Source organism: Acomys russatus, chromosome 5 (genome assembly GCF_903995435.1).
Source record: "Acomys russatus chromosome 5, mAcoRus1.1, whole genome shotgun sequence".
Lineage (NCBI taxonomy): Eukaryota > Metazoa > Chordata > Mammalia > Rodentia > Muridae > Acomys > Acomys russatus.
Window position 1 is genome coordinate 67652632 of NC_067141.1, and position 27792 is coordinate 67680423.

The 27792-nt window shown below is 40.0% G+C and overlaps 1 protein-coding gene across 1 annotated transcript in view; it reads left to right on the forward strand.

The window, feature by feature from the left end:
- Sorcs3 (sortilin related VPS10 domain containing receptor 3) overlaps positions 1-27792 on the forward strand; it is a 623313-nt gene that overhangs the window by 521709 nt on the left and 73812 nt on the right. The window contains exons 11-14 of the mRNA XM_051146759.1: positions 558-660; positions 10431-10507; positions 14330-14421; positions 24809-24916. Coding sequence (XP_051002716.1) covers positions 558-660; positions 10431-10507; positions 14330-14421; positions 24809-24916 — 380 coding nt within the window. The remainder of the gene's footprint in view (positions 1-557; positions 661-10430; positions 10508-14329; positions 14422-24808; positions 24917-27792) is intronic.

Here is a 27792-nt window from a genome sequence, read left to right on the forward strand (position 1 = left end):
CAAAACCTTTTCTATAATGGACATAGGAAAATAAATGGAGAGCAGATCAGTGGTCAGTGAATTTCAGATAATGGCTTAAAATGTTTTAAGTAAAATTATAAGCAAGATCAAAATATACAAACATATAGAGGCTCAAGAAACTAGCTGGGAAGCTGGTCTAGATCAGGCATTTTCCCCCTGGTGGTCCCTCCGAGCTCTAATAAGCAGGGTTTGGTGGTTACCATCATCCCTGGAAGGGCACGTGTCACCTTCTGTGAAGGAAAGGAGTAGGGGGCTTCCTAAAGCTAACCATGAACTAGAGTTTGAAGGCTGTATTGACTGCAGAAGAGTGGGGAAGGCATTTGGGAGAGAGAGAGAGAAAGAGAAAGAGATATGATTGGGATAATTTCTCATGTGAAGTGCTGGATACATCAGGCAGATGAGTCTGAAGTTCAGCATCCAAACTGTTGCTGTTCCTACAGAATGCACATCCAGAAGCCCCATCTTTTATAGTCCAGGGTATAGTGAGATAATGGCCGGAGTTTCCTTGAATGAAATGCTTTTCATCTTTGTTCTAGCCCTTCTGTTCCTTACACCTGCATCTGCAACTCTCTGAAAACCCATATTCCTCTGGAAGAATCTCCAGCAAGGACACAGCCCCTGGACTTGTGGTAGCCACAGGTAAGAAATGTGACCTGGGCTGCTTTTTCACTGAGGGCTTCTGGCATAAGTTTTGTGGTGTACCTGTGGGTCACAAATTCATTTGAACATTAGGTGGAAACTCTCCAGAAAGTGAGCAAGATTGTATAATCCTCAAAGCCCTTCTTAAGAAACTACGATGCAAGGAGCTTTGGACAGTCTCAGCTTCTAGGTTAATTTATCCCACCCCAGGTCCCAGTGCAGTCCTCTGCAGCTAGCGAAAGGCCGACACTCCTGTCAAAGTCAACTGACTGATCAGAGAGATTATAACAGGGAATTCTCAGCTTGAGAAAGTGTGCAGTATGAACTTCCCAGCTCTCCAAATATCAGGTAGGGCAGTTTTCTCTTTCCACAGAATATACTTTACAGAAGGTTTCACCCCAGAGCTGTTTTTAATCAGGAGGTCTCCAGTACATTTAAAGGTTTGTTTACACATGATTAAGCACTTGGCAGAGAGCCTGGGGAAAGGGGCAGAAAAACTTCAAGTTGCAACATTGGAGCCACTGTCCACTGAACATCAATCAAACATGACGATAAAGCAACTCTGAGGTGAAATGAAAGTCTCTGGGGAATGTGCCTGGGTTAGCATGCATCTGATTTGCATATGCCTTTTCAGGAATACGTTGTTGGTGTAACGCAAGACCAAGATGGTTTCTAATCTTAGAACTTATAGCTCTCCTGTCAGGGAGGTGGATTCTTTTTCTCCCCTCTCTAAGGAAAGCAGATTAATTATTCAGTGACTTTCTGAGGATACACAGTTTTCCTCCACCAACCCAATACTCTTGCCTCTGGATCCCTGTTCTCGTTGACATGGATTCCATCTCCAAGGCCCCAATCCAGTGCACTTTCAATCACTAACAGTCTCCAAGGACTTTAGTAAACTTGCTGGCTAGTACAGCTACCATAACAGACAGCTTTCCTCATTTGGTGTGGCCAGGATCCAGAATGACCAATACTACTATTCTCACAAGAACACTGAGGTGAGCGAAGGCTCCTTTGCTCTGATCCTAGCTTGGAGTCCATATGAGTTCATTCTTCAAGCTCAGGGCCTGCTAAACTATCTGCATCCCATCAAAGTCCATAGGAAACACAAGGCTGGAGCAGACGCTATACTGGGAAGTAAAGATCACTGATGAGCAAAGACATTATTTGAATGCTTCTGGTGATATCAAGGCGTTGTTCAACTCAACCACTCAGAACTTTTGTGTTTTGATTGGCAAAACGGGGATAGTAGAGGCAACATAGCTAAATTGCAGGATTAAATGAAGGAATGAATTTCAAATGTTTCCAAATATTCAGGGTGTGTTAGCTATTCTGCATAAGATACCTCTCATCACCCTGTATTCTTGATGTTGAAGATGTCCTTGCATCAGAAGAAGGTAGTTTGGCTTCCTCCTTCAATCGTACCCATGGTCATATGTGTACATTATGTATGGGATGAAAGTCAGGAACCCTGGCGTCCCCACTATCTAAGCTGAGCTCTGACACTGACTAGGGTGATGAGTTTAGCATCGTTTTTAGCTTCTGCCCTTCGTATTCTCATTTGTAAAACAGCAATTGCTTTCTTCCTTGTGAAGATACTACAGGAAGAGAGAGAGTAGACCATATCTATAAGACTGGACAAAGTACTCAGAGTAGGTGAGATGGTATTGACCACATACACTTGGAAATTGGTCTAATGTTACATCTTTAATGAGTTAGCAGGCATTCAGACATTAAATATTCATTTTGAATATTTTGTCATGTATATAAATATTTACTAATTACCTCAACTTGCCCATAAACGCCTCAGGCTCCTTACCAGCCATGGGGCACTGTGAGAGCTAAGACATAGATGACAAGATCTTAAGCTAACCTGCTGGTTCCTGTTTCCTCTCACCTGGATCCCTTTACTTTGCTGTCCTTCACTGCCATGCAAAGGGGTGTGGGTGCTGTCCTTCAAATATCTTACTTACATTACTGCCTCTATTCTTTCCATATGCCTCAAGATCTCAGGGCTCTCTCGCTCTATTCACTCTCTCTTCTCAAATTGTCTTGTGAGCTGCGCTCACAGACACTGTGGACAAATGCATCCTTTGAGATTTCTTTCTACCTCATGTTGAAGACATCTCTGGAAAGTTGAATGGTTACTTTCAGTGACCAGAAGCCTTAGGGCTCCCCATATACTGAGCACTGGCTCCTACTACTAGTTAAGAACTTTCAGCCCTGTTGGTCACAGCACTTACAGCGCCTGACCCTCCTTCCACTTAGGCAGTGAAGCCTATTAGTCAGGTCTTCCTTCCTTCCTTGACAACATTACCCAAGCTCTTCCTATTACAGTTGTCTGATAAGTGGCTTAAAGCTTAAAGCCTGAACACGGCCAAGCATAAAATCATACTGGAAACATCCATTCTGTTTCTTAATCCAGAACCTAGTTTCTGGTTCCTGTGGTTAGCTGAATATTTCTCAAGATGTCCTTTAGTGATGGAAGATACTTCTGAAAACAGACTCTATGAAGCGGGCTCCTTTCCACCACAAAACTGTCAAATTGGTATGGCGAGGCTTTTAAAGAGAGGTTGAGAATATCAGAGTCAAAGCATAAGGAGGTTAAGAAACAGTAGATTAGGATCCAAGAGCAGTGTGGACCGTGTTTGGAAGCTCCAGTAAACAATTCAGGGAATTGCACAGATTTCTGAGCCAGGAACACCCATAATGATAGGCATTACCTCAGGGTAAAAGGTTGGAAAAATATTCCAAACAAATGGTCACAAGAAGCAAGCAGGCGTAGACATTTTAATATCGAACAAAATAGACTTTCAACCAAATTTAATCAAAAGGGATGCAGAAGGACACTTTATACTCATCAAAGATAAAGTCAACCAAGATGACATCACAATTCTGAACATCTATGCTCCCAATACAAGGACACCCACATTTGTAAAAGATCTGCTAAAAAAGCTTAAACCACACATCAATCTCCATACAATAATAGTGGAAGACTTCAACATCCCACTCTCACTGAAGGATAAGTCAGTGAAACAGAAACTAAGCCGATAAATAACGTCATTAACCAATGCCATGGGTCAAATGGATCTAACAGATATGTATAGAACCTTTCACCCAAACAAGAAAGAATATACCTTCTTCTCTGCACCCCATGGAACCTTCTCCAAAATTGATCACATCGTAGGTCACAAAGCAATCCTCAATAGATACAAGAGGATTGAAATAATACCTTGTATCCTATCAGATCACCATGCTCTTAGGCTGCAATTCAACAACGACAGATATAACAAAAAGACTACATGTACATGGAAACTAAACAGCTCTCTGCTAAATGACACCTGGATCAGGGAAGAAATAAAGAAAGAAATCAAGGAGTTTCTGAAATTCAATGAAAATGAAGGAACAACATACCCAGATTTGTGGAGTACATTGAAAGCAGTGCTAAGAGGAAAATTCATAGCACTAAGTGCCTTTAAAAAGAAATTGGAAACATCGCACATAAGCATCTTAACGACACAACTGGAAGCCCTAGAAAAAAAAGAAGCAGAAACACCCAAGAGGAGTAGACGCCTGGAAATAATCAAACTCAGGGCTGAAATTAACAAATTAGAAACTAAGAAAACAGTCCAAAGAATCAACAAAACCAAGAGCTGGTTCTTTGAGAAAATCAACAAGATAGACAGACCGTTAGCCAAACTAACTAAAAGGCAGAGAGACAGTATTGAGATTAACAAAATTAGAAATGAAAAGGGAGACATAACAACAGACACTGAAGAAATACAAAGAATCATAAGATCCTACTTTGAAGGCATATATGCCACAAAATTTGAAAATCTAAGGGAAATGGACGATTTTCTTGATCAATTTCACTTGCCAAAGTTGAGTGAAGAACAGATAAAAAAGCTAAATAGTCCCATTTCCCCTACAGAAATAGAAGCAATCATTGATAGTCTCCCAACCAAAAAAAGCCCAGAGCCAGATGGTTTCAGTGCAGAATTCTACCAGACCTTCATGGGCAAGCTAATACCAATACTCTTCAAGCTACTCCAAAAGATAGAAATGGATGGAACATTACCAAATTCATTCTATGAGGCCATAGTCATTTTGATACCTAAACCTCACAAAGACTCAACAAAGAAAGAGAATTTCAGACCAATTTCTCTTATGAACATCGATGCAAAAATACTGAATAAAATACTTGCAAAATGAATACAGGAACACATCAAAGATATCATTCATCATGATGGCCAAGTAGGCTTCATTGCAGGCATGCAGGGATGGTTTAACATATGGAAATCCATCAATATAATCCACCATATAAAGAAACAAAACCACCATATAAAAAAACCACATGATCAACTCTTTAGATGCAGAAAAGCATTTGATAAAATCCAACACCCATTCATATTTAAAGTTTCAAAGAGCTCGGGTATACAAGGCACTTTCCTCAGTATAATAAAGGCTATATACAGCAAGCCAATGGCCAAAATCAAAGTAAATGGTGAGATACTCAAGGAAATTCCTCTAAAATTGGAGGACAAGGCAAGGCTGCCCACTTTCTCCATATCTCTTCAATATAGCCAGAGCAATAAGAAAACAAAAGGAGATCAAGGGTATCCAAATGGGAAAGAAGGAAGTCAAATTATCCCTCTTTGCAGATGATATGATAGTGTACATAAGTGACCCTCAAAATTCCACCAGAGAACTCCTACAGCTGATAAACACCTTCAGCAAATTGGCTGGATACAAAATTAACTCAAAAAAGTCTGTAGCCTTCCTATACACAAATGACAAGCTTGCAGAGGAAGAAATTAGGGAAACCACACCCTTCACATTAGCCACAAGCAATATAAAATATTTAGGAGTTGCTCTAACTAAGCAAATGAAGGACTTGTTTGAAAAAAATTTCAGAACTCTGAAGAAAGAGACTGAAGATGACATGAGAAGATGGAATGATCTTCCTTGCTCATGGATTGGGAGAATTAACATAGTAAAAGTGGCCATCCTACCAAAAGCAATCTCCAGATTCAATGCAATCTCTATCAAAATACCTACACAATTTTTTAAAGACATTGAAAGTTCAATTCTGAACCTCATATGGAAAAAAAAAAAAACAGAATAGCTAAAACAATCTTGTACAATAAAAGGTGCTCCGGAGGAATCTCCATACCTGATCTCAAACTGTACTATAAAGCAATAGTAATTAAAACAGCATGGTACTGGCACAGCAACAGGCTGGTTGATCAATGGAATCGAATCAAAGACCCAGAGATGAATCCACACACATTTGCTCACTTGATTTTTGACAAAGAATCCAAATCCATTCAATGGAAAAATGATAGCATCTTCAACAAATGGTGCTGGTCTAACTGGATGTCTATGTTTAAAAAAATGCAACTGGACCCATATTTGTCAACTTGCACAAAACTCAAATCCAAGTGGATTAAAGACCTCAACTTAAAACCAGAGACATTAATTCAGTTAGAGGAAAAAGTGGGGAAGAGCCTGGGACATATAGGCACAGGAAACAACTTTCTGAACAGTACACGAACAGCCCAGGCCTTAATGTCAACAATTAATAAATGAGACCTCATGAGGCTGAGAAGCTTCTGTAAGGCAGGAGACACTGTCAGTAGAACAAAGCGACAGCCTACAGACTGGGAAAAGATCTTCACCAACCCTTCATCTGACAAAGGTCTAATATCCAAAATATATAAAGAACTCAAGAAATTAAACACCACAAAACCAAGCAACCCAATTGCGAAATGGGGCTTGGAACTTAACAGAGAATTCTCAACAGAGGAGTATCAAATGGCCGAGAAACACTTAAAGAAACGCTCATCCTCATTATTCATCAGAGAAATGCAAATCAAAATGACACTGAGATTCCATCTTACATCCATCAGAATGGCTAAGATCAAAACCTCAAAAGACACCACATGTTGGCGAGGATGTGGAGAGAGAGGAACACTCCTTCATTGCTGGTGGGAATGCAAACTAGTACAACCACTTTGGAAAGCTATCTGGGGCTTTCTCAGAAAAATGGAAATAAGACTTCCTCAAGACCCAGCTATCCCACTCCTTGGAATATACCCAGAAAATGCCCTACCACACAACAGGGACATATGCTCAACCATGTTCATAGCTGCTTTATACATAATAGCCAGAACATGGAAACAGCCTCAGTGTCCCTCAGTAGAAGAATGGACTAAGAAACTGTGGTACATTTACACTATGGAATACTACTCAGCTATTGAAAACAAGGAATTCCCAAAATTTGTGGACAAATGGATTGATCCAGAAATTATCATAATCAGTGAGTTCACCCAGAAGCAGAAAGACTCAAATGGTATATACTCACTTATATCTGCATACTAGCCCAAGGGGCATGTCCCATGAAAGCCTTCACTTACCAGGAAACTGGGACAGAGGGGAGGGCAATCTATTGGGACGCTAGATGAAAGAAGCATGGGAGAATGGAAAAGTAGAAGGATCCAGAAGGTCCTAGAAACCTACAAGTAGAACATTATAATAGGCAGATTTGGGCCCAGGGGTCCCACTCAAACTAAGGCACCAGCCAAGGACAATACAGGAGGTAAACTTTAAACCCCTTCCCAGATCTAGCCAATGGTCAGAACATTCTCCACAGTTGAGTGGAGAGTGGGGTATGACTTTCACACGTGATCTGGTGCCTTATATTTGTCCATGTCCCCTGGAGGGGGAGACCTGGTGGCACTCAGAGGAAGGACAGCAGGTTACCAAGAAGAGACTTGATACCCTATGAGCATATATAGGGGGAAGAAATCCCCCTCAGGAACAGTCATAGGGGAGGGGAGTAAGGGAAAAATGGGAGAGAGGGAAGAATGGGAGGATACAAGGGATGGGATAACCATTGGGATGTAACAAGAATTAAAAAAAAAAAAAAAAACCAGTAGATTACATTCTGAGGGGCCATGCTAGGGCTGGCAAATATATAGCTCCCTCTTTCTCCCCCTCCCTCCTTTCTTTCTTAGTAGACTTCATTAAAACATATAATGGATTACTCCACCCTTTTTCTTGACAGCACATATGACTTCTAAATTCTTTTTACCACAGTAGCAACCATGAAACCATAACCGTCTCCACATGCTTTCTTTGTATTTTTTGTGTGTTCTGCCTTGTGTAATTCTGCTGGGTGAAGTTGAAGTCTGACATCTCCATATAGCCACTTGTGTTTGGTCTATGATGGTGGACTCCCTTTTCTCAGCGGGGCTCTCCCTCCACCTGATCTACTAACCCCAGATCTTATGAAGAGTGTCACATATCCCTCAGGGATTATCAAAGAGAGGACCCTTTCCTGATATGAAAACCCAGTTATCAAACTCCATCGTATGTTAAAGAAATGCTAGTATTCTATAAATGACCTTTATTCATACCTAGAAGTTATTCCCTTACTCATAGGATAATTAAATTCTGTGTTTTCCTTCTTGTGATAGGACCCAATGCTACTGCATGTAAATGAGGTACCATACCACTGTGTGTAGATTAAGTGTCCTGGCACACTTATCCTAGCAAATCAGACACATTCACCCTCAAGTCTTCCCCACTGTCCAAGGTTTAAAAATAAAGGCTGGTTGGAATGCTCTCTCCCACTCCCTCCCTCCCTCCCTGCCTCCCTCCCCCGCCCTCTCAGGTGCTTGTGCCATTCTTCCACCTTGACCCTCTGAGACTCCATTTATTTTGTGGAAGAGTCACTGCTGGATGCCTGGTCAAGGCAGTGATAGCAGAGCTACTTTGGCAGCTGCTCTACCACTTGGTCCGTTTGCCCCCCGCCCCACCCCGCATCTCACCAGACATGTCTGACAATGAGTTTAAGTCATCTGCCTGTTTACTCTGCTGCTCAAGAGAGAGCTGTAACACTTTGGGTATCAGCATGGGCTTGTGGCGTTCACAAGTCTCCACTGCCTTCTGATACCAGAACTCTCATCCTAATAGCACTAAAGTGTAATACCCTGAAAACTCACTTACCACTTCCCCCAGGAAGACTCAGAGCCTAGCCTAGAGCACAGCCCTCGAGCCTCATCTGGAGCACTCTAAGCTGCCCCTGAGTGAGAAACTGGACCTTGGGACCTTTGACCTCAAGATCTGCCTGTTCTCATCCAGCAGTACCTGGATTGACCCTCCAGATACTGAAGCCAGGCCACCCATTAGATGCTGAATGGCACTCCCTTATACCTGAGCCTAAAGAGATGAATTTCCAGACAGATTTCTGTCTATACAGTGGTTCCCAGAGCTCCTCTCCTCTCCATCAACACCTACTCCCTGAACCCTAAGCACTGGGTTATTTTTGGAAGCTTGAGTGTCAAAACAAGTTGGCTAGCTGTGTGATCCTTGATCATGACGGGAGCTTGACAAGCTGTAGCCTGGCTTTAATTTCTCATTTTGAAGTGTTAAATGTCAGGAGCTCAATTAGCATTTTCATTACCGCATTTTTATTGTGCTCTTATTTAGGTTACAGATGTGTGGGAACTTTCCCTTCCTGTTTTGTTTAATGAAAAAAAAAATGTCAACCAGTATGATAAACTCTTACATGTATAGGGTGCTTTCTTCATTTTTAACACGTCCTCAAGTGCATTTCAACATAATAACATCATTCAGTTCTTTATTTGCACAAGCAGCCAGTCCACAATTATATATAATAATGTGTGTAGAGCACTGGTGTAGGATCTGTGATGAAACTATCTGCTAGTAATACAAGAGCAACATAAGCAGAGAAAATAAAAAGCTACTACATTTGTAAACATTTGTTTATTTTGTGTATCTTCGTTTGTGTGTGTATGGAGGCCAGAAAATAATTTGAGGGAGTTGCTTCTTTCCTTCCACCAGTCGGCCTTGAGGGTCAAATTCAATTCATCAAGGTTGGCAGTGAGTTACTTACTTAACATTTTCGGCCATTTCTTGTGTCCTGACTATTTTCTTTTTCCTGTATATATTTATTTCTTTTTGAGGTTTTTTTTTTAGTTTATTATGCTGATTTTAAACATGTATAGAACATATTTTGGGCCTTTTTCATTCCTGTTAACTTCTCTCATCTTTATCCCATTCTTCATGTAACTGTTCTTCTTCCCAATGAGCCCCTCATATTTTAACATCCCCACTCACTTCCCTCCCTTCCAATTCTGCCACTATCTCTCCATCACTTTTCTTTCCCAACTTCATGTGTTCTTGTTTTTAACCCAATGCATTCCAGTAGATTTAAGTTAATCAAGAGATAAGTCAGCAAATTTAAGTTGGAAACATCTACACATCTACACACACACACACACACACACACACACACACACACACACACACACACACCTGTATTTCCATGCTAACACACATACTTGTCTTTCTTGGGCTAAAATTATGCTTAAGGAAGAAGAAACCTCTGTTTCTTACCCTCTCTATTCATGAATATTTTATAATCTTTGCCATCTTCATTACACACCAGTCAGGGGCAATATGAAACAGTGTGGGTAGAGTAAATACTTTTCAGGTTCTTCAATATTTAGTCCTCTGAGTCTTACTATCTAAAGATGTATTTGTGTCACACTGTTCACTTTCTTTTCTCATAATTAGTTTATTTTTCCTGCTGAGTGTTTATTTTTAGGTGACATCAAAAAGTATACACAAAGAAGTTGTAAGCATCCTTTGGGGAAACTTTATTCTGATCCTACTCCCCTAACCCTGAGCACACTTAAAATGAAAACTTCCTGATTTTTTCAAATGATCCTCTTCTGTTTCAGGCAACATTGGCTCAGAACTCTCCTATACGGATATTGGTGTGTTCATCTCCTCCGATGGGGGTAACACATGGAGACAGGTAAGTGGGATGCTTTGGGAAGAAGGGAGACATTTTGAGGAATGTCTGCTTGCGAACCCCTTCCTGCAGATTCTTAGACTCCTTATGACTTTGTAGTGGAAAAATGTTTGACTGGCTATCTTTCCTGGATCTAACTGCAGTTTAGAAGGGTACTGGTAGATGGGAGGAGACCTGGGCCTGGAAAAGAAAACCTTGACTTGCACTGGCTGGTTATGGTCCCTTTGGCAATATGTATGTAACAGCTAAGTGTTGTTCTAGTTCCTGGGGACACACTGAGGAAGCTGTTTTTGTCATTAGTGTGCCAAGGACTCTTGGCAAGAAATCCTCATCAGCTTTCTCAACCTGCTTCTTCATCTGCAGAGTGAAAGGATTAGGATGTTGAAACCAGAAAAGCCATGGAAGTCAGTGTTAATTTAAAAGTTATATAGGCTCAGCAATCAGCAAATATAAGACAGCTTAATACACATGTATCTACAGGAAAATAAATTTAGTGTTATATACAATAAAACTTGGAATGATGATAGCAAAATTCTACACAGCCAGTGTGCATTTGACATATCTGGAGTGTGAACTGAATTTTCACTTAATTAAGTTTAATGTAAGTGGTCACATGTGGCTACTATATTAGTCAACACAGGCACATTTAATGTCAGCAAAGTATTAGGCAAGAACCTCAAGATTTGACATTCCTTCCTTTAATGAGTTCAAAATTAAATTGAACTAATTTCACATAAAACTAAATATAGTTCAGGGTGATTGTATTATTTTAGTGGTCTTGTTATCATGGGAAGAAAGAGTTGCCTCTTCTGGGGAAACTTGAAAAGACTTAATAATGAGAGGCGATATTTTACTAAGCCTTAAAAATAAAATTTCTAAGTGTGGAAGATAAGGGAAGGACACTGAGTATCTTTCACGTGAATTCATCAGTGGCTGTCTTACTGGTCAAGGTCCAATATAAATGGGCAAATGAAGCCTGGCATCAGCACCTCCAGTATCACCTCACCATCAACGTTGCCACTACCACCACCAAAAAACTGTTACCGAGTACTTAATAGGCAACAGCTATTTTAAGTGCTAAATCTTTCTCCAAAGGCTATAATCAAATGACTAGGGGACAGTAACCCTTCAAAATATAAGATAACTTGTTGCAAGTGTCAAAAGAGGTTAGGATCTGGAAAGCAAACACATCTAATATAAAGAATTATGATTGTCCAAGAACCTAAAGAAACACCTTGCCTGTCCAGGTAGCCATGGTTGCATTCCTTCCCGGTACCATTACCATATTGATTTTCTTCTCTTCCTCAAATTGCCTGAGCATCTGCTTTGCACATCAGTGCCTGGAAAAGGAAAAGCTGGCAGTGGTCAGCATGACAGTCTTAAGAAGGAAATGTGAGAACCAGTTTCTCCTCCTCCCTGGCTTTAGTCCAGCTTCACCATCATGTGCCCTATCACAGAGCCATCCTGTGACTAGCACAGCAAACTCTGTGTCTCCATCATATGTGAAGTAAATGTGAATGCAGCCTTAAGTCCATTGCATCATCTTAAGACTAGACATTAGTAGGACATTTTTCTTTATTGAAAAGGTAAATGTAAAGTGTAGCCGGTCTTTGCTACTTTGTTCCCAATATTTATTTTTCCCTCCTCACATTTCACTCCCTAAAACTAGATAGGATAGAAAGAAGGAGAGAGTGGAGAGAGAGAGAGAGAGAGAGAGAGAGAGAGAGAGAGAGAGAGAGAGAGAGAGAGAGAGAGAGAGAGCTGCAAATCTCAGTTCATTTTTCTTGTTTCTTCTTTGAGCACAACTGCTAAGAAACCTCAAACAACTGCTCTATAGGACCAATGACCACACACCTGCCTCTCAGGGCCCTAGCTTTTATATACCCTTTGAAAAGTTCCCAGAATTTCAAACATGACGCAATCACAGAAACTCTCTGTAACCAGCAAAACCAGGCCTCTGCTAGAGCAAAAGCCAAATCATAGTCAGCTGCTTCAAAGTAGCCCTATATCCCTACACCTGGGATTAAAATGAAAACATATTCTTATAACAGTTCTGTGTTCTTTATTCTTTTACACAGAATAAAGGCATATTTAGACACACAATTCACAATTTTGGAGCCTGAAATTTCAACAAGGTACTAGTTTAGGCACAGACACAACATGCAAGAGGAAGGCATTGATTTGCCATGGATGAAGGCAGAGTGAGATGGAGGAGCAACTTACCACTGTGCAGTTGGTATATGACACCTTACCACTTAGTGGTCCCATCACTTCTTAATATCACCATACCAATAACCAATATTCCAAAATGTGAACTACTTGAGAACATTTCATTCCAAACCATGGCACATTGCATTATGGATATTTATGTTGTCATCTTCTGAAGCTCTCCTGGATGCTTGAAGTAAAGCAGAATGTATTATAACTATTACTACCATGTTTAAGCTTTGCCATCTCTTTTCCAAGTTTATGCAAAAGCCTAGGAAAGCACAGGCTTATGTCACTGTTTGCCACTGAATATGAACACTGTCAAACCAATGAGCCATTAGGCAAAGCTCTAAAATAAAACAAAAGCACCCACTATAACGCAGAGCATGCTGGAAGGCTAAGATGAAATCCTATGACTTTAACAGAATGTGCCAAATACCTTCCGAGGTCTTGTTTGTTTCTTTGTTTTTTTTTTTTTTTTTTTTTTTTTTTTTTTGTTATTTCCTTTTTTGAGACAGGGTTTCTTTGTATAGCCCTGACTGTCCTAGACTCACTTTGTAGACCAGGTTGGCCTCGAATTCACAGTGATCTGCCTGCCTCTGCCTCCTGAGGGCTGGGATAAAAGGGAGCTTACTTCTTTGCAGTCAGTGTTCATGTGTGCAGGAGATCCCGATTCCTGCTCACTCCCCTATCCCATCTGCCAGCTCCTGCTTACCCTATTCTAGTCTTCTTCTCCCGAGTCCCCATCTAACCTCTGAAACTAAGTCACATGAGCCAACACCAGATTTCCCAATGTCTGCTTTTCTCTATGAACTCTGAAATTAGAGTTCTTTGTTGAATAAATATTGTCCCTATTTCTACTAGAATCATACAAGGTATAAGCCTTGAAGTATGTGGAATTAGACCTGAAAACATCTTTGTTGAAACTTTTTTTATATAAATATCTATGAAAGAATGGATATGTGGATCTTTAAATCGGTGGACTATGAATAGACAGTTTACTAAGATATGGACTATGTACTAATACATAGCTCAGGTACTGACTTATCTTAGAGCCCTGGAGGAGCTGAATTATAAATGAGTACTTGTAAAAGTGGATCACAGGCATAGTAAGTGGGTCTTCCTCCAACCGGTGGGAGAATCTGGGAAGAAGAGACTAGGTCTAAAAACTCAGTTGTTAGGGTTTGGAGAAATTCTCTTTTGAGCCCTAGACAAATAAACACTAAAAAGACAGAGGTAGAGGAACAGAGATCAGAGAAGAAATTGTAAAGAGACAAAGATAAGGACATTCTTTAAAATTATACTCTGTTGTAGGGGAAAGGCTTACCTAGTTGAGCACGCACCATTATTGCCTCACCTTCATGTAGTATGTTGGTTCACACGATTAGTTGGAAATGTCCTGTTGATGCCATTTGAGTGGGATAAGGAGAGCTGTGTGCTCTCTGCAAGACCAGTTTCTCATCCATCAAATGCAGATAATACTTGCCAGACTATCTAATAGGGTCACTGGAAAGCTCAGAATCTAAATAAAACAATGTGTATGAAAGACTGAAAACTGTTAAGCACTGCAAACGTAAAGCGTTGCTATAACTGTTGTTGCTGTCATTCTTATTCCAGATCTTTGATGAAGAATACAATGTCTGGTTCCTAGACTGGGGTGGCGCCCTCGTGGCCATGAAACACACACCTCTGCCAGTCAGGCACTTGTGGTAAGGATAGCTCCCTACCCTATTGATGAGCAGCTCCTCAGTGGAGAAGGTTGGAGCAAGTCATTCTGAGTGGTTTTGTCTTCTCTTTCCCGTTTCCTCATCCATTCCTCGCCAGCCCACTTTTTCAATATCCTTATATCATCTACCTCATAGGTAACACTATTATGCTGTATAATTCAGATGGAGAAGTGTGATAAATGAGGTCAGGTGGCAGGAATGGGTGGCCAGGTAAGGTAGAAAAGAATAGAAGGACCAACAATATAGGCAGCCTTGACTTGGAATACAAAATATGAGCGATGGAATTTGCTCTAAAGAGATGGTTAGGTTCACGTAACAGATCCTGAGCTCAGTTTAGTTTATGATTCTATGACTGTCCCAGCGCTGATGACTTTTAAGTGTCATGTGTATTTATCCAAAGAGCAAGGGGGTAAACTGAGCAGCTAGTCTAGATTTGTATCTGTAAGGAACATGGGAGTGGTTAAAGCCCTGGGGTAGGCTTATTACTGTAAGAGAATATGGACAGTGAGGGGAAACCAGGGACTCCAGTGAAAGGAGTCTTGGTGAAAGCAGGCTTTAGAGTAGATGAAAGAAAAATAGCCAAGAATGTAGCAGCCCTTGAGAGTATGACTTCATGAATGCTAAAGGGAGAGGTGATAATAGAATCAAACTCCTTAGGCAGATCAGATCAATTATGGAGCCGAAAATATTAAGGAGCTAAATGACTTAGGAGGCCATTGTCAGTATGCGTTTAAAGCACAGGTGGAGTTGCAAGAGATTGTAACCGTTATGAATGGATGAATGCATGAATGAATAAATGATAGACAGTGAAATAAAATGGAAAAATGTATCGCTTGTTCATTTTAACAAAGTAAATATGTAAGGAGGCTCATATTATTTATGCTGGCTCATTAATGAAGACAGAGAGTTGAGTAAGAATATATCTTAAAAGGTATATAATGATGATTTAGTATTTTGACAAAGGATAGATAGATGAATGTCTTGTATGCAGATATCTTGAAGAAAAGAGAATTTCAGGCTTCATGTTCAGCTAAATAGTTTTTTTGTACCCCAGCTAGCTGAAGTGCAGATGGTAGTGTTCACCATGGGCACAAAGCTGGATCCTAGCTTTAACCAGGCCCTTGATCCTCAGTAAGGCCAACACTTTAAGAGTGAGAATTTAAGTGGAAAGTAATTGGGTGTCATCTGAAAGAGGGTTGATGCCCTGGTGCCAAGTCCAAGCTTAAGCTGCCTTGATAAAGACTTTTCTAAGTTTGTCTTCTAAACCATATGGAATTGTCATATTTAGGTTGAAAAATGCTAAGGTACTGCCAGTCTCTTAGAGCTTCATTAGCACAAGGGAGAATAGTTAGTTGTATTCACTACCATATTATTTTACAAGAATATTATATAAATAATCTTTAAAGAAATGTGAAGTCTCTTTCAAGAAAATTGCTATACTAGCCTAAGGGTGAGCATGTGAAAATTCCCAATGTAATTATAATCCATTTGCTGCTTAATAATCATCTGGATTTGTTGGAGAAATGTAACATTTCGGGCACTGTTCTAAATGGCTTCAATGAATTATTCAGTTCAGTCTGAAATATGTGGATATCTTTTAAATTACCAACAGAATGACTTTAAAATACAACTACAACAAATACCTTCCTCAAATAGTTATCACACAGGTGTTCATTGGAGGGAACACTGGAGCTCCTGCAGGTTAGCTGCTAGGGTTTTAGGCACAGTGAGGAGCACAGAGGCTGTGACATGGTGCTAGCCTGCTGAGAGATTACAGGCAGTATATGGAATTTAGATTGCCCCCAAAGCCGTGTCTGTTACAGGATGCTGACTGTGGAATACTAGACAGTGGTCTTTCTGCAGTAGGTGGCATGAAGGTGATATATGGAGGAAGCAAGTTATGAGCAGAAGTGGTGAGCAGCAAGCTAGTGGAAGTAAAAACTCTGACCTGAGGCTAAAATTCAGGAAAAGTACTGAGTGTTCAATAATTTGGAGCCAAGGACGGGAATGTGTAAATGGGGACAGGATTGCGAAGAACCTAAACGTCACTTCAAAGTGGTAAGGTTGAGCTGGAAGGTGGTCTCTCCCAGTTTCAAGGCCCATTTCTATCTGTGGTGGGAAGAGCTGCCCTTTAAGGAGGGCACAAGATTTGCAGTAACAAAGAAGAAAGTAAGTCCTGGAGCTCATTTACTTTTGACCAAATGAGACACCACTTCCTGGATCTATCATTGCGTTTCAGGAACCGTCCTTCTAAGAGTTCATAGTTTCCTGAACACAAACTTAGCTTAGCTAATTCCTTCCCTTTAAGTCTTGGGAGGAGAAAGGAGCACCAGTGCCCGTTGCACTCCTCTTTCTCCTTGATCTGGTTGTTTCTTAAGGCTTTTGAGAACTTCCTGCAAAGAACTTGGCTTGGGCTGAGAGAAGGAAGAGTTTATTGATGTTTCTCTTTGATGGAGAAAAAGACAGCATACATGGTATGCAAGGAAGGCACGGTACCACGAGATTAGAGCGAATTCCGGCTCTCACCAAACTTGTTTAGTTGTTATCTCTTAGAAGCCTGTTATTTTCTAATGGCAGACAGAGAGGGAGTGGAGGGAGGAGAAAACGTAGTCAGGATATATTATATAAGAAAATGGTCAGTTTTCTTTTTTAAATTTTTAATGTTTAAATAATTTATTCAGATTACATCCCAACTGTTATCCCCTCACCTGTATCTTCCCGTTCCCCCTCCCTCCCTCTTTCACCCTATTGTCCCCTTGAGCTGTGACAGAAGGGAACCTCCTCCCCCACCATATGACCACAGCCTATCAGGTGTCATCTGAATAGCCTGTTTCCCCTTCCTCTTAGTGGGAGAGCAGGGACTGCCTCTGGCATGAACTCTGGCACCCCCTATTTGACCACTTCCCCCTGGTAGGGAAGCCTGGTGGCAAACAGTCTATTTTCAGTAGAAGGAATAAAAACCTTAGCCTTCCTTGCATTTAACCATTCAGTTTGAGCTATAGAGGTTTCCTTCTAAAGACTCACTTTCAAAGGAACAACTTGTCTTGCAGATATTGAAGGAAAAATAACCTAATTATAAAAACTACTGACAACCCATGTAGGCAATAACTGTATCACCCAAAATCAGCAAAGCAAATTTGAGATTGCCTGTTGAATGTAGCATTGATTACCATTATGTATCCAATAGAGAAACTGAATATACTCACCATAACTAAGTGGTAGAGATCTACTGTGGGGGATATGCTGATAACTCTGACTTTCTCACTATTAGTATATAAGTGAATCAACCATTGCACACATTGTATAAACATCACATGTCAAATTTTTGATTTTTAAAAGGAAAAGATTTGTGCAGCTTGCAAAATAACTAAATTCTTATTGAACTTCCTCTTGTAAAATGATACTATTTGTTTATCTATCCTAAATTAAAAATACTAAATATTAATTTTTATACTTTTTTATACATTATAATTCATTCATATTACATCTCAATTGTTATCTCCTCACACTTATCCTCCTGTTCCCACTCTCCCTCTGTCCTACCATCTTCTGCCCTATTCCCCTCCCATAGACCTCTAAACATTATTTTTAAACTAGGTTTTAAGATAGTGTTATCTGCATTTAAAGGATGTTGATAGTGACAGTCTCTGAACATAGACAAAGATGAAGATTTCTGTTTACTCGCTGGTCCATCAATTCAATTCTCAGGAGAAAAAGAATAATTTGCACTTGCAAGTGGATGAATGTCAGCTATTGAGTATGTACAAGAAACAACTGCAACAAATAAGAATCCATTCAGAAATTGGTGTGTGTGTGTGTGTGTGTGTGTGTGTGTGTGTATGTGTGTGTGTGTGTGTGGTCTGTGTGTATTTGGGTTTTTTGTTTGTTTTGTTTTGTTTTGAAAGCTGTGGGAGTCTTTAGTAACAACTTGACTGTAGCATTAACATCAATGTCTTCTTATAAAATGGCCGGCTAATTCTTGCTTCTTTCAAGCTGTTGAAAATAAAATACAGTTCCTTCCTTACTTTTAGCTTCTAATTAAGTTTCAAAGTCAAAGATTTAAAAAAAAAATAAGCTGGGCTTGGTGGCACATACCTGTAATCCCAGCACTCAGGGTGGCAGAGGCAGGCATATCTCTGTGAATTTTAAGCTTGCCTGACCAACAAAGCTAGTGCAAGACAGCCAAGACTGTACAAACCAACCCTGTCTCAAAAACAAAGACAAAACAAAAACAAAAACAAAAAACCCAACCAATCAACCAACCAACAACAAAACCCATATTTTTTTTTTAAATTAATTCATTCATATAAAACCCATATTTTAAGAGGAAGAAAGATTAAGTAGTCAGTTCATTGCTATGGACCTCAGGCTTAAAATCCTTTGCATACAAATGTGTGTGTGTGTGTGTGTGTGTGTGTGTGTGTGTGTATGTGTGTGTGTGTGTGTGTGTGTGTGCGCGCGCGCACATATGCACAAGAGAAGACCATTAGTTTCTCCAACCTCACCCAAGGGTGTAGAGATTCTCAGACTGAAATAATAGCTACATTGCTTCATACAGAGAATAGGACTCATAATTGAGAAGCTGGGGAAACTTTAGCTAGGCTGACAAGGCATGTTGTTTCCTACAAATTGAAGTGATGGGTAGCTAGGCAGACGTGAAGACAAAACATTATGTAAGTCGACACATCTATCTGTGACCACATAACTTTAGATGCACAGAGATTCAAGCTTTCATGCTGCCTCAGGTAAACTCTCCATCTGGTATTACCACTGTGTCTTAGGAATTTATAGGGAAATGAGAAATTGAGTCCTACCAAATGCAATTTTCCAGTGAAAACTCACAATGGACATGTTGTCTAACTGGTAGGTGGGTCGAGGTACAATAATTTTCTGAGCCCTGACAGGCTGTTCCTGTTTCTCCTCAATGTGACATTCTTACAAACAGAAAGGGAAGCGTCACCTGGGCATCTGTGTCCTTTTGGTCACCTATCCATGCTTGTGAGCACTAGTGTTTTGTTTTGTTCAAAGAAACATTTCCATGAGAACAAAAGTTCTAAAGAGCCATGCCTCTGAGAAGGCACATTTTATGAGTTGTTCTGAAGAGTGTCCAGGTGGCCAGCACACCATACCTCCTGCATTTGTGCTACGCTAAATGGAAGCTGTCAGCTGATTCTCAGTCATCATTGCATATCTACTGTTGTGCTGGACTTTGGAAGAACTTTGGTTATGTTTTTAAAAATATTCTCTTCTTCCCCCATGTCAATACTGTAAAGTCATAGATACATAGACTATGAAAGTATCTTAAAGGGAATATAATCTATCATAATACCTGGTATGTCGGATCATTTTATGACACCTTAAGAGATAGAACATGCCAAGATAATAGAACAATGAAACAACGAAAGCCACTTAGTAAATACTCAGGACAGGGTGTTCTCATCTTCTACCATGGCTTTACCTGTTAGGGATGAAAATGTTCTAAAGCTGAGCAGCAATGGGCTAACTTGGCATCTCTTCCCAATGTTCCAGGGCTACACAATTTTAGAATTATGTAATCAGAAGGACGTCCAGATATTTATTTTTCTATCCTTTCTAAGTTTCCATGAGTATAGGAATATGCAACTCAAGAAAATATTACCAGCTTGTCCATTTGTCCCATACATATTCACTGACTGCACTATGTAGGGCCTGGGATTCACTGGTAAACAGGGCAGCATGCATGCAAGCTTGCCTTCTGTGTGTGGACATCAGACTACAAGTTTTAGCAGCATCACTGGAATGGCAAATTCTGCTCCCTTATTCTCTCTGTAGTTTTAAAAACTGATGGAACTGATGGGTCCATTTATTCTCTCTAAATTCATTCATGGGCATTATCTTTTGTAGTGAATAACCATTGTATTCTTTCTAGTATGTATTCATTTTCATATGTGGAAGCCTCCTTACTAAAAGAATTGCTTGAAACGAAGTGGTAATTAATTCAATCTCCTTTTTCTTCTCTTAACTACGCTGTCTAAAATCATATAATCTGTTTCTAGGCCAGTTTGCTTTTCACCTTAAATCACACTGATTGACAGGTCTTTTTTTTTTAAAAGCAAACTATGATTTAAATTGAACACAGTATTTAAGATATGGCAGAAGGATTACTTCCTTCCTTGTTTTTGCAGTCTATGGACAATTACTAGGCTTTGTGGCATGATCAGCTCCTGTAGTATTACTGTCGCTGGATAACACTTAAACTTATGATGGACAAGGAATGCAGTTCCTTTTGCCTGAACTCATTATTTCATAATTAATCTTACCCTTTTTGAAGTGTACAGTGCTTTCCTTTTTCTTCTCTATTATATGTCCTACTTTTTTTTAAAACTCTCTTTCACTGTTATGTGTATGGGTATTTTGCCCACATATATTTCTGTGTACTGTGCATGTGCTTGATGCCCAAAGAAACCAGAAGATGGCAGCGAATCCCTTGGCAACTGGAGTCAGAGATGGTTGCGAGCCTCCATTGGGATGCTGGGAATTGAACTGGTATGTTATGGAAGAATAATAGTCAATGGTCTTAAGTAATAAGACAACTCTCCAGTCTCTACATATTCCATTTTTAATTTGACCCTACCTTATAAATCATGTCCCTGGTCAGAAAGCCAGAACTATCTATCCAAAGGCCTCCTTGACAATGTCACAACACGGAGAGCTATGAAACATAGCCATTGTCCAAAACTGAAAATGGCAAACCAAATCTTTGTGCTTCCTGCACTCTCTACAGCTCTCTTTTGGTTGTTGAAATACTACAGACAATATCTCCCATAATTTATGTATTATGTTTATTCAGATTGTATATATTTCATCACCAAATCCTGTTGGCTACACCTCTAAATGTATCTGAAATCTTTTTATTGCTGTCTCTGTTCTCCATAGTCACCTTTACCCAGATCCGTTACTTCCTTGGCCTTCTGTAATTATCAGTGTCTGTTCATCGCCACTCATATACTTGTGTTTACTTTGAGCTCTGGCAGTCTATTCACCAAACTTTTAAAGTTTGGATTGCATCATGTCCCTCTTATTTCCCTTGAAGACACAGTCCTCTATGACTTCATTATGCCTTAGTTATAGATTCTATTTCTACTTTCCACTCTGCTATCACCGCTGAGTATCTTTCTACCCAGAGAACAGGTCCTTGTCACATTCGGTGTTTCTTCTGTAATAGACCTATCCTACACGTTTTCATATCTTTTTCTTTCCTGTCATTTAAGATCTCCATTTATACCACCCAAAGAGGCGGCATTACCTCTTTGGGGTAGTACTTTTAGTCACTAGCAAATCACTTACATTATCATGACTCATTTCTAACTCTTGTTTTTGTATCAATATATTGGCATATTATTTGTCTCCTCAGATTAATTGCAAGTTTCATTGATGCTAGGGCCTTTTCTTTAATCTCTGCTCTGGAAATACTACTCTGGTGTTATGGATGAGGACACAGCTAGTTCAGGCACATAGTAAGCATAGAGTACTTAATCAGGGAAATTTATTTAATTTGATTTCTGTTTTCCCATTCAAGTCATTCAGAATTTTACTTTCTCCTTGGATTTTGGCAATCTTACTGACTTCAGTTTCGCATATGGACCTAATATGGCATTCCCAATTTTGTTGTCATGGACATTAATGAGCTATTGATGTGAGGAGAATCCTGTTGAGATGACATTCAGCAGTTATCTCTGAGGAGAATTTACAAAGTACCAGATTCATTAAAGTTTGGATTGCATCATCTATCTCTTATTTCTCTTGGAGACAAAGACCTCTGTGGCTGCCTTCTGCCTTAGTTATAGATTCTGCTCCTACTTTCCACTCTGATATCACCACTGAGCATCTTTCTGCCCAGAGAACAGGCCCACGTTATGCTAGGTTTTCCTCTGTGATACACCTCAATGGATCAATGGTAGGCAGTCCACAGCCAAAGTTCTTATAGAAAGGATGTTAAGATTGTACTGTGTCTCCTTGTGTTTCTCTCAGGAGATTTTTTTTAACTGTCTAAGCCTGAAATAGACAAGTGTTAGAAATCACTCTTCTCAGGATGGACCCACATGGCTGGTCATGTATGGGCTTCCAAGTGTCCTCTCAGTCAGAACTGAAGGTCCTTGGAGCCCATGCTCACTTGGCCTCTGGAGATGTCCATGCCCTTGCTCCCATTAGTCTATGCCATCATTGACCTCCTCTTGCTTAGGCTAACTGTCCTTCCTGGATAGTCTTTAGGTATCTCATGACTCCCTTCCTCCCTCTGGTCTGTGAATCAGATCCCTGAGTGGAAATTATTCATACTGCAGGGCTTCAGTCTTCTGCAGTTCCTCTCTCCATTTACACTTAGCCTTGTCCCAAAGCTTCTGTCTTGATGCTGGGAAGCATGATGTGACCTCATCATGTGATTTGTGGCATCTCCTCTTTGTATAAAGTAAAAATAGCTGCCCTACACCTAGCTGGTGAACATCTAAGAAGAGGGCACCACTCATCTGGAGAAATATATGGCATTCACTGAGGTTGGCTCTGCATGTATTGCTAACTCATCTCCATCAGAGAGGAAATTCTCGTAGAAGCAAGGGAAGAGGCCTTGAACTCATGTTGGCATTATTATATGGAGACAGTAACAAACTGTTTAGAGTCAAATCAATAAGTACGCTTGAAAAATAGAAGCTATAAAACCTAAGGTACTTTTCCCTAACTCCTGGAACTACCAGACAACTAGTTAGTGGCAAGTGAACCTCTAAAACTACTTTATTATTGTAGGGAATTCAAAACACAAAAGCAAGGAAGTTAGAATCAAGCTTTTTTCACAGAAGTTCAGGTCTTTCCATCTTCCTGCACATTAGCTTAATTTTCAACATAATTTAAAAATATCTAAATTAACTGAGCCCTTAAAATCCAAGGTGTTGGATGCTTACACTTGTCACGACAGTCTGATCACTTTTCTTTTATGGCTGTGGATTAAGATGTACCATAAACCCAAGCATTGTTGTCAGAATGTCTACCCTAGATGACTTAAAAGATTGTCCTCAGTACTATTTTTAATCTGTATATTAGGAAAGAATAATAAGATAGGAACACTGAAGGGAGTAACAGCACAATGAAGGTATGAAAAAATGACCAGAGAGTGGATGGAATGGCTTACTGTCAATGGAAGAGATGATTCCTAAAACCAGTATACAGAAGTCAATAAAAATCATCCTGGAAATTTCAGTGGATGAACTAAAAGGGGGGCTTTTCCACTCTTTCCTTTTTCATGCATTATCCATTAACATTTCCATAGCCTTGGTAAGTATTCGGGCTATGAAGATGAATGGAACAGTCCTTGACCTCAAAAAGCTCACAGTTAAGTAAGAGTCTGACACATTTTCTGAAATGATATATAATATAAAGGAAGAAGGATGTAGCAAAGATACATATGCAAGGTGTCAAGGGTCAATTGAAGAATAAATTGAGCATATTCTCTAACCTCTGAGAGCTTAACATCCTGAATATAGGAGAAGGCCCGGATATGGAATGGGTTCAGATCTTAAATTTTGTACATAAAGAAGACTTAGGACCATGACAGGGCAAGAAGGATCCTGGAGGATTAAGAAGCCAAGCACATTCCTTTGGGCTGTGTACTCTGCTTAAATCAAGATGTAGGCAGGTACTCCATAGCATCAAGAAAGAGAAGCAAGCAAGTACACGGAATCGCTGCAGTCCCTCACTAGACTCACCCTTTAAAGAAAAGCATGTGCTGCAGCCACAAAGACCAGGCCCTTCTGTTAGTTTTGGACAAAAGATGGAACAGAACATCTCAGAGCAGTTCGGACGCTCACTAGCCATGCCTACAAGCCCTTTAAAAGACATTGAAAAGGTGGAATAATCCAAACATCCTTTTTTTCTTTTTTTTTAAGTTTGATCTGAAAGACACCTGCATACCCTTTTTATGGGGTACACCACACTACTCAGTTTATCTGTCAGGAACTCCAAGGGATGAGTTGATTGCGCTATAAATTGAACCTTTGGTTTTACTCTTAGTATTTGAAATGTGACACTCCATCCACTGAGCCATTGTGTGTGTGTGTGTGTGTGTGTGTGTGTGTGTGTGTGTGTGTATGTATGTATGTATGTATTTCCTCTATTCTAACATGCTAAACTATTTCTGAAGGTTTGATGCCATTTCTGGCTGTTCTAGGAAAAGAAAGCTTGATCAAATCTTATAATATAGGGAGATATTGATAACTAAGTACTGATAATACAAATTTCCAGATAGTGAAATATGGAGGAAACTCTAATAACTAACATATGGTTGTCAAAGATTGTGACTTGATTTTCAGCTGTGTCTTCCATGTATTTGTTTCCACCTCAGGGTGAGTTTTGATGAGGGCCACTCCTGGGACAAGTATGGTTTCACATTGCTGCCTCTTTTCGTGGATGGGGCATTGGTGGAGGCAGGAGTAGAGACCCACATCATGACGTGAGTACTTCCTTACTGTTACAGAGAAGAGGCTGAAGACCTTAGTTCTCCTTCACTTATGGACTCTGTACTTCCCTGGGGAATCGAACAAGAAATAATTTCTTCTTAGGGCCAGAGTCTTCTCATCTAAAATGGAAATATTTATATTTGCACCCACCAACCCACATAGTCACTGACAGAATCAGAGGCCAGTGTCCTAATTGGCCAGTGAAATTTCTAACGGAATTTAAACACAGGGACACATCCTCCTTACCTCAAACTCAACAACATAGAAAATTAAGTATGTGAAGTGTTTGAGAGATTTGGCATACATACATGTGCATCTGCTCAGGGTCCAACTGGGACCTCCTAGCCTGACACTCCAGTCAGTGAAAGACCAGATGCCAACCCCATAGAGAACTGCTACAGGTCAACCCAGACAGGAGGCAGAACACATCCCACAACTAATATCTTTAAGCTGGACTTGTATTCCTGTAAAACTTTTCTGGGAACATTTGTTGTACAGTATAAATAAAGGTTTCCTCCAGAGCTTGTTGCTCAGGGAAAAAAGAAACAAAACAAAACAAAACAAACATTTTAGGATATGGATGACTTTCCCAAATTATTCTCCATCCTTCACTTTAGGCATAAAACAGAACGTTTCTGTCTTTGTAGTAGTTTCCCTCTGTGACGCAGTACAAAGGCTCTGGTTGTAAGTTCTACCGGCATGAGCACTTGCATTTAAGAAGCTGTATGAGCTAAGCCCTGATTGTGTTTAAGCCAGGTTTCATTGTTTTTCCAGATCAAGTCCGCTTTGGCCTAGGACCTTGGCCAATGGTTCCAAGTTCAACCATTCTGTATTTTCATTTTTATTCTTTGTCAAGACATTTGCCTTGTTCTACTTCTCTTTATCTCATATCCTGATGTATTCTGCATGATATTTTGTGAGATCTATTTGACCTTCGTGTGTTCTTCTATTGGCCATGGCTTTGAGAAATACCACCAGCACAGTAATCTCTCCTTGGCCTGATATTCTCTTGACTGTTTATATGTTAATAAGTGTCCCCTTCCTGTGGAGTTGAGCTTGTTACATAGATATGATGGGAGATTGAGCTCAGGGCCAAACCACTTACAAGGGACTAGATAGTATTCTGTCATCCTTCTTTCCAAAAGGATGCACAGGAGCTCAGTAGAGCTTCTGTATCTCTGCTTTCTTGCATAAAAAGATACTTCAAATATGCAGCTTGGGTATTTTATATAAGAGATGGGGATTGAAAAACATACTTGTCTCATGAAATTAAGATGGGTTTTAGAAGCATTCATCAAAACAAATTTAAGCAATTTTGGGTTCTTGCTTTAAAAACTTTAAATTTTATTATTTGAGAACTTTATACTTGTACATGTGTTTTAATCATAGCCATTTCTTGCTCCTCTTCTCTAAGTCTTACAAAATCCCTCTATATACATCTTTCCCAACTTCATGTCTTATACTTTTTCTCTTGTTTTTTTTTAAACATAGTTCACTGAGTCTAATTGGTACAGTTTCTATGTCTGTGGGTATAAAGCTGCCTACTGGTGAACAGGCAAGCTACCAGGAGCCACATCACTGAAGAAAACTGAACCTCCCCCCACTAGCAGCTTGTCTACTGCCTTGTAGTTGCAGTGGCGCTGTGTCTTAGTTTGGGTTTTGTTGTTGTGGAGAGACACCATGGCCATAGCAACTCTTATAAAGGAAAACATTTCATTGGAGCTGGCTTACAGTTTAGAGGCTTACTATATTATCTTCATGGTGGGAAGCATGGGGGCACACATGGTACTGGAGAGGTAGCTGAGAGTTCCATAGCAAAAGGAGACTGGATATCATACTGGGTATAGCTTGGCCATAGGAGAACACAGTGATATGCTTTCTCCAATAAGGTCACACCAACTCCAACAAGGCCGCTCCCCATGGACCAAGCATCTAAACACATGAATCTATGGCAGCCATTCTTATTCAAACCACCACAGGCTGTGAGTTCCTCCTCCATTTATTCTGGAATGTCAACTGGGTTGATCTTGTGGTAGTGTTGTGTAGGCTGCCACAGCTCTTTAGAATCCATGAGTCCAGTAGTCCTGTCATGTTTAGATGACACAAATTCTAATAGTCTTTCCAGTCTTCTGGATCTTACAATATTTCTAGTGTATTCCTACTCTCCTCTTCAATGATGTAACCTGAGAATTGGGTCTGCATATGTGGCGGCGGCAGGGGGTGAAGCGGTGAAGGGATGGTGTAGATATCTTATTGGGGATGAGCATTCCATAGTATCTTATTTTATTCACTTTGACCTGTTATATTCACTGTATTAGCCTTTTCCCTTCAAAAAAAGAAAGGTAATCTCTGGGTATAAAAAAAGTATTTGAAGGAATTTGGATACTATATCAACTTAGGAAACTCATAGTAGTTTTCCTGTGAGGTTTTCCTGTGATCTGTCCTTTCAAGAGTTCTTGGCTAGGTTTAAAAAACTAGGCATGAGTTCCCTTCTATTTTGTAGTCCTTAAGTCTAATCAGAGAGCTGTTGACAGCAGCTAGGACATTTGTGCCACTATTGAACAGATGACCATATCTTGACAGGCCATTCATTATTTTAGTGTGCAGGGCTCATATCTGGGTAGGAATTTTCTATTTTGGAAGTCTGGAACTTTGAGTTCTTATCATCAAGAAAGAGGATCCTGTATCATTACTGGCTTGATTTCTCCAAGACCTGTGACTGAAAGGAAGCATTTAAATGTGCAGAAGTAGAAAAATATGCTGAGCAAGGGAACATATACTCAGAAAGCAAACAACATGTGTTCTCTATTACATGTGGGTTTAGCTTTGAAGTTTTCAGTGGTACTCCAGTGTATACTTGGAGTACCCA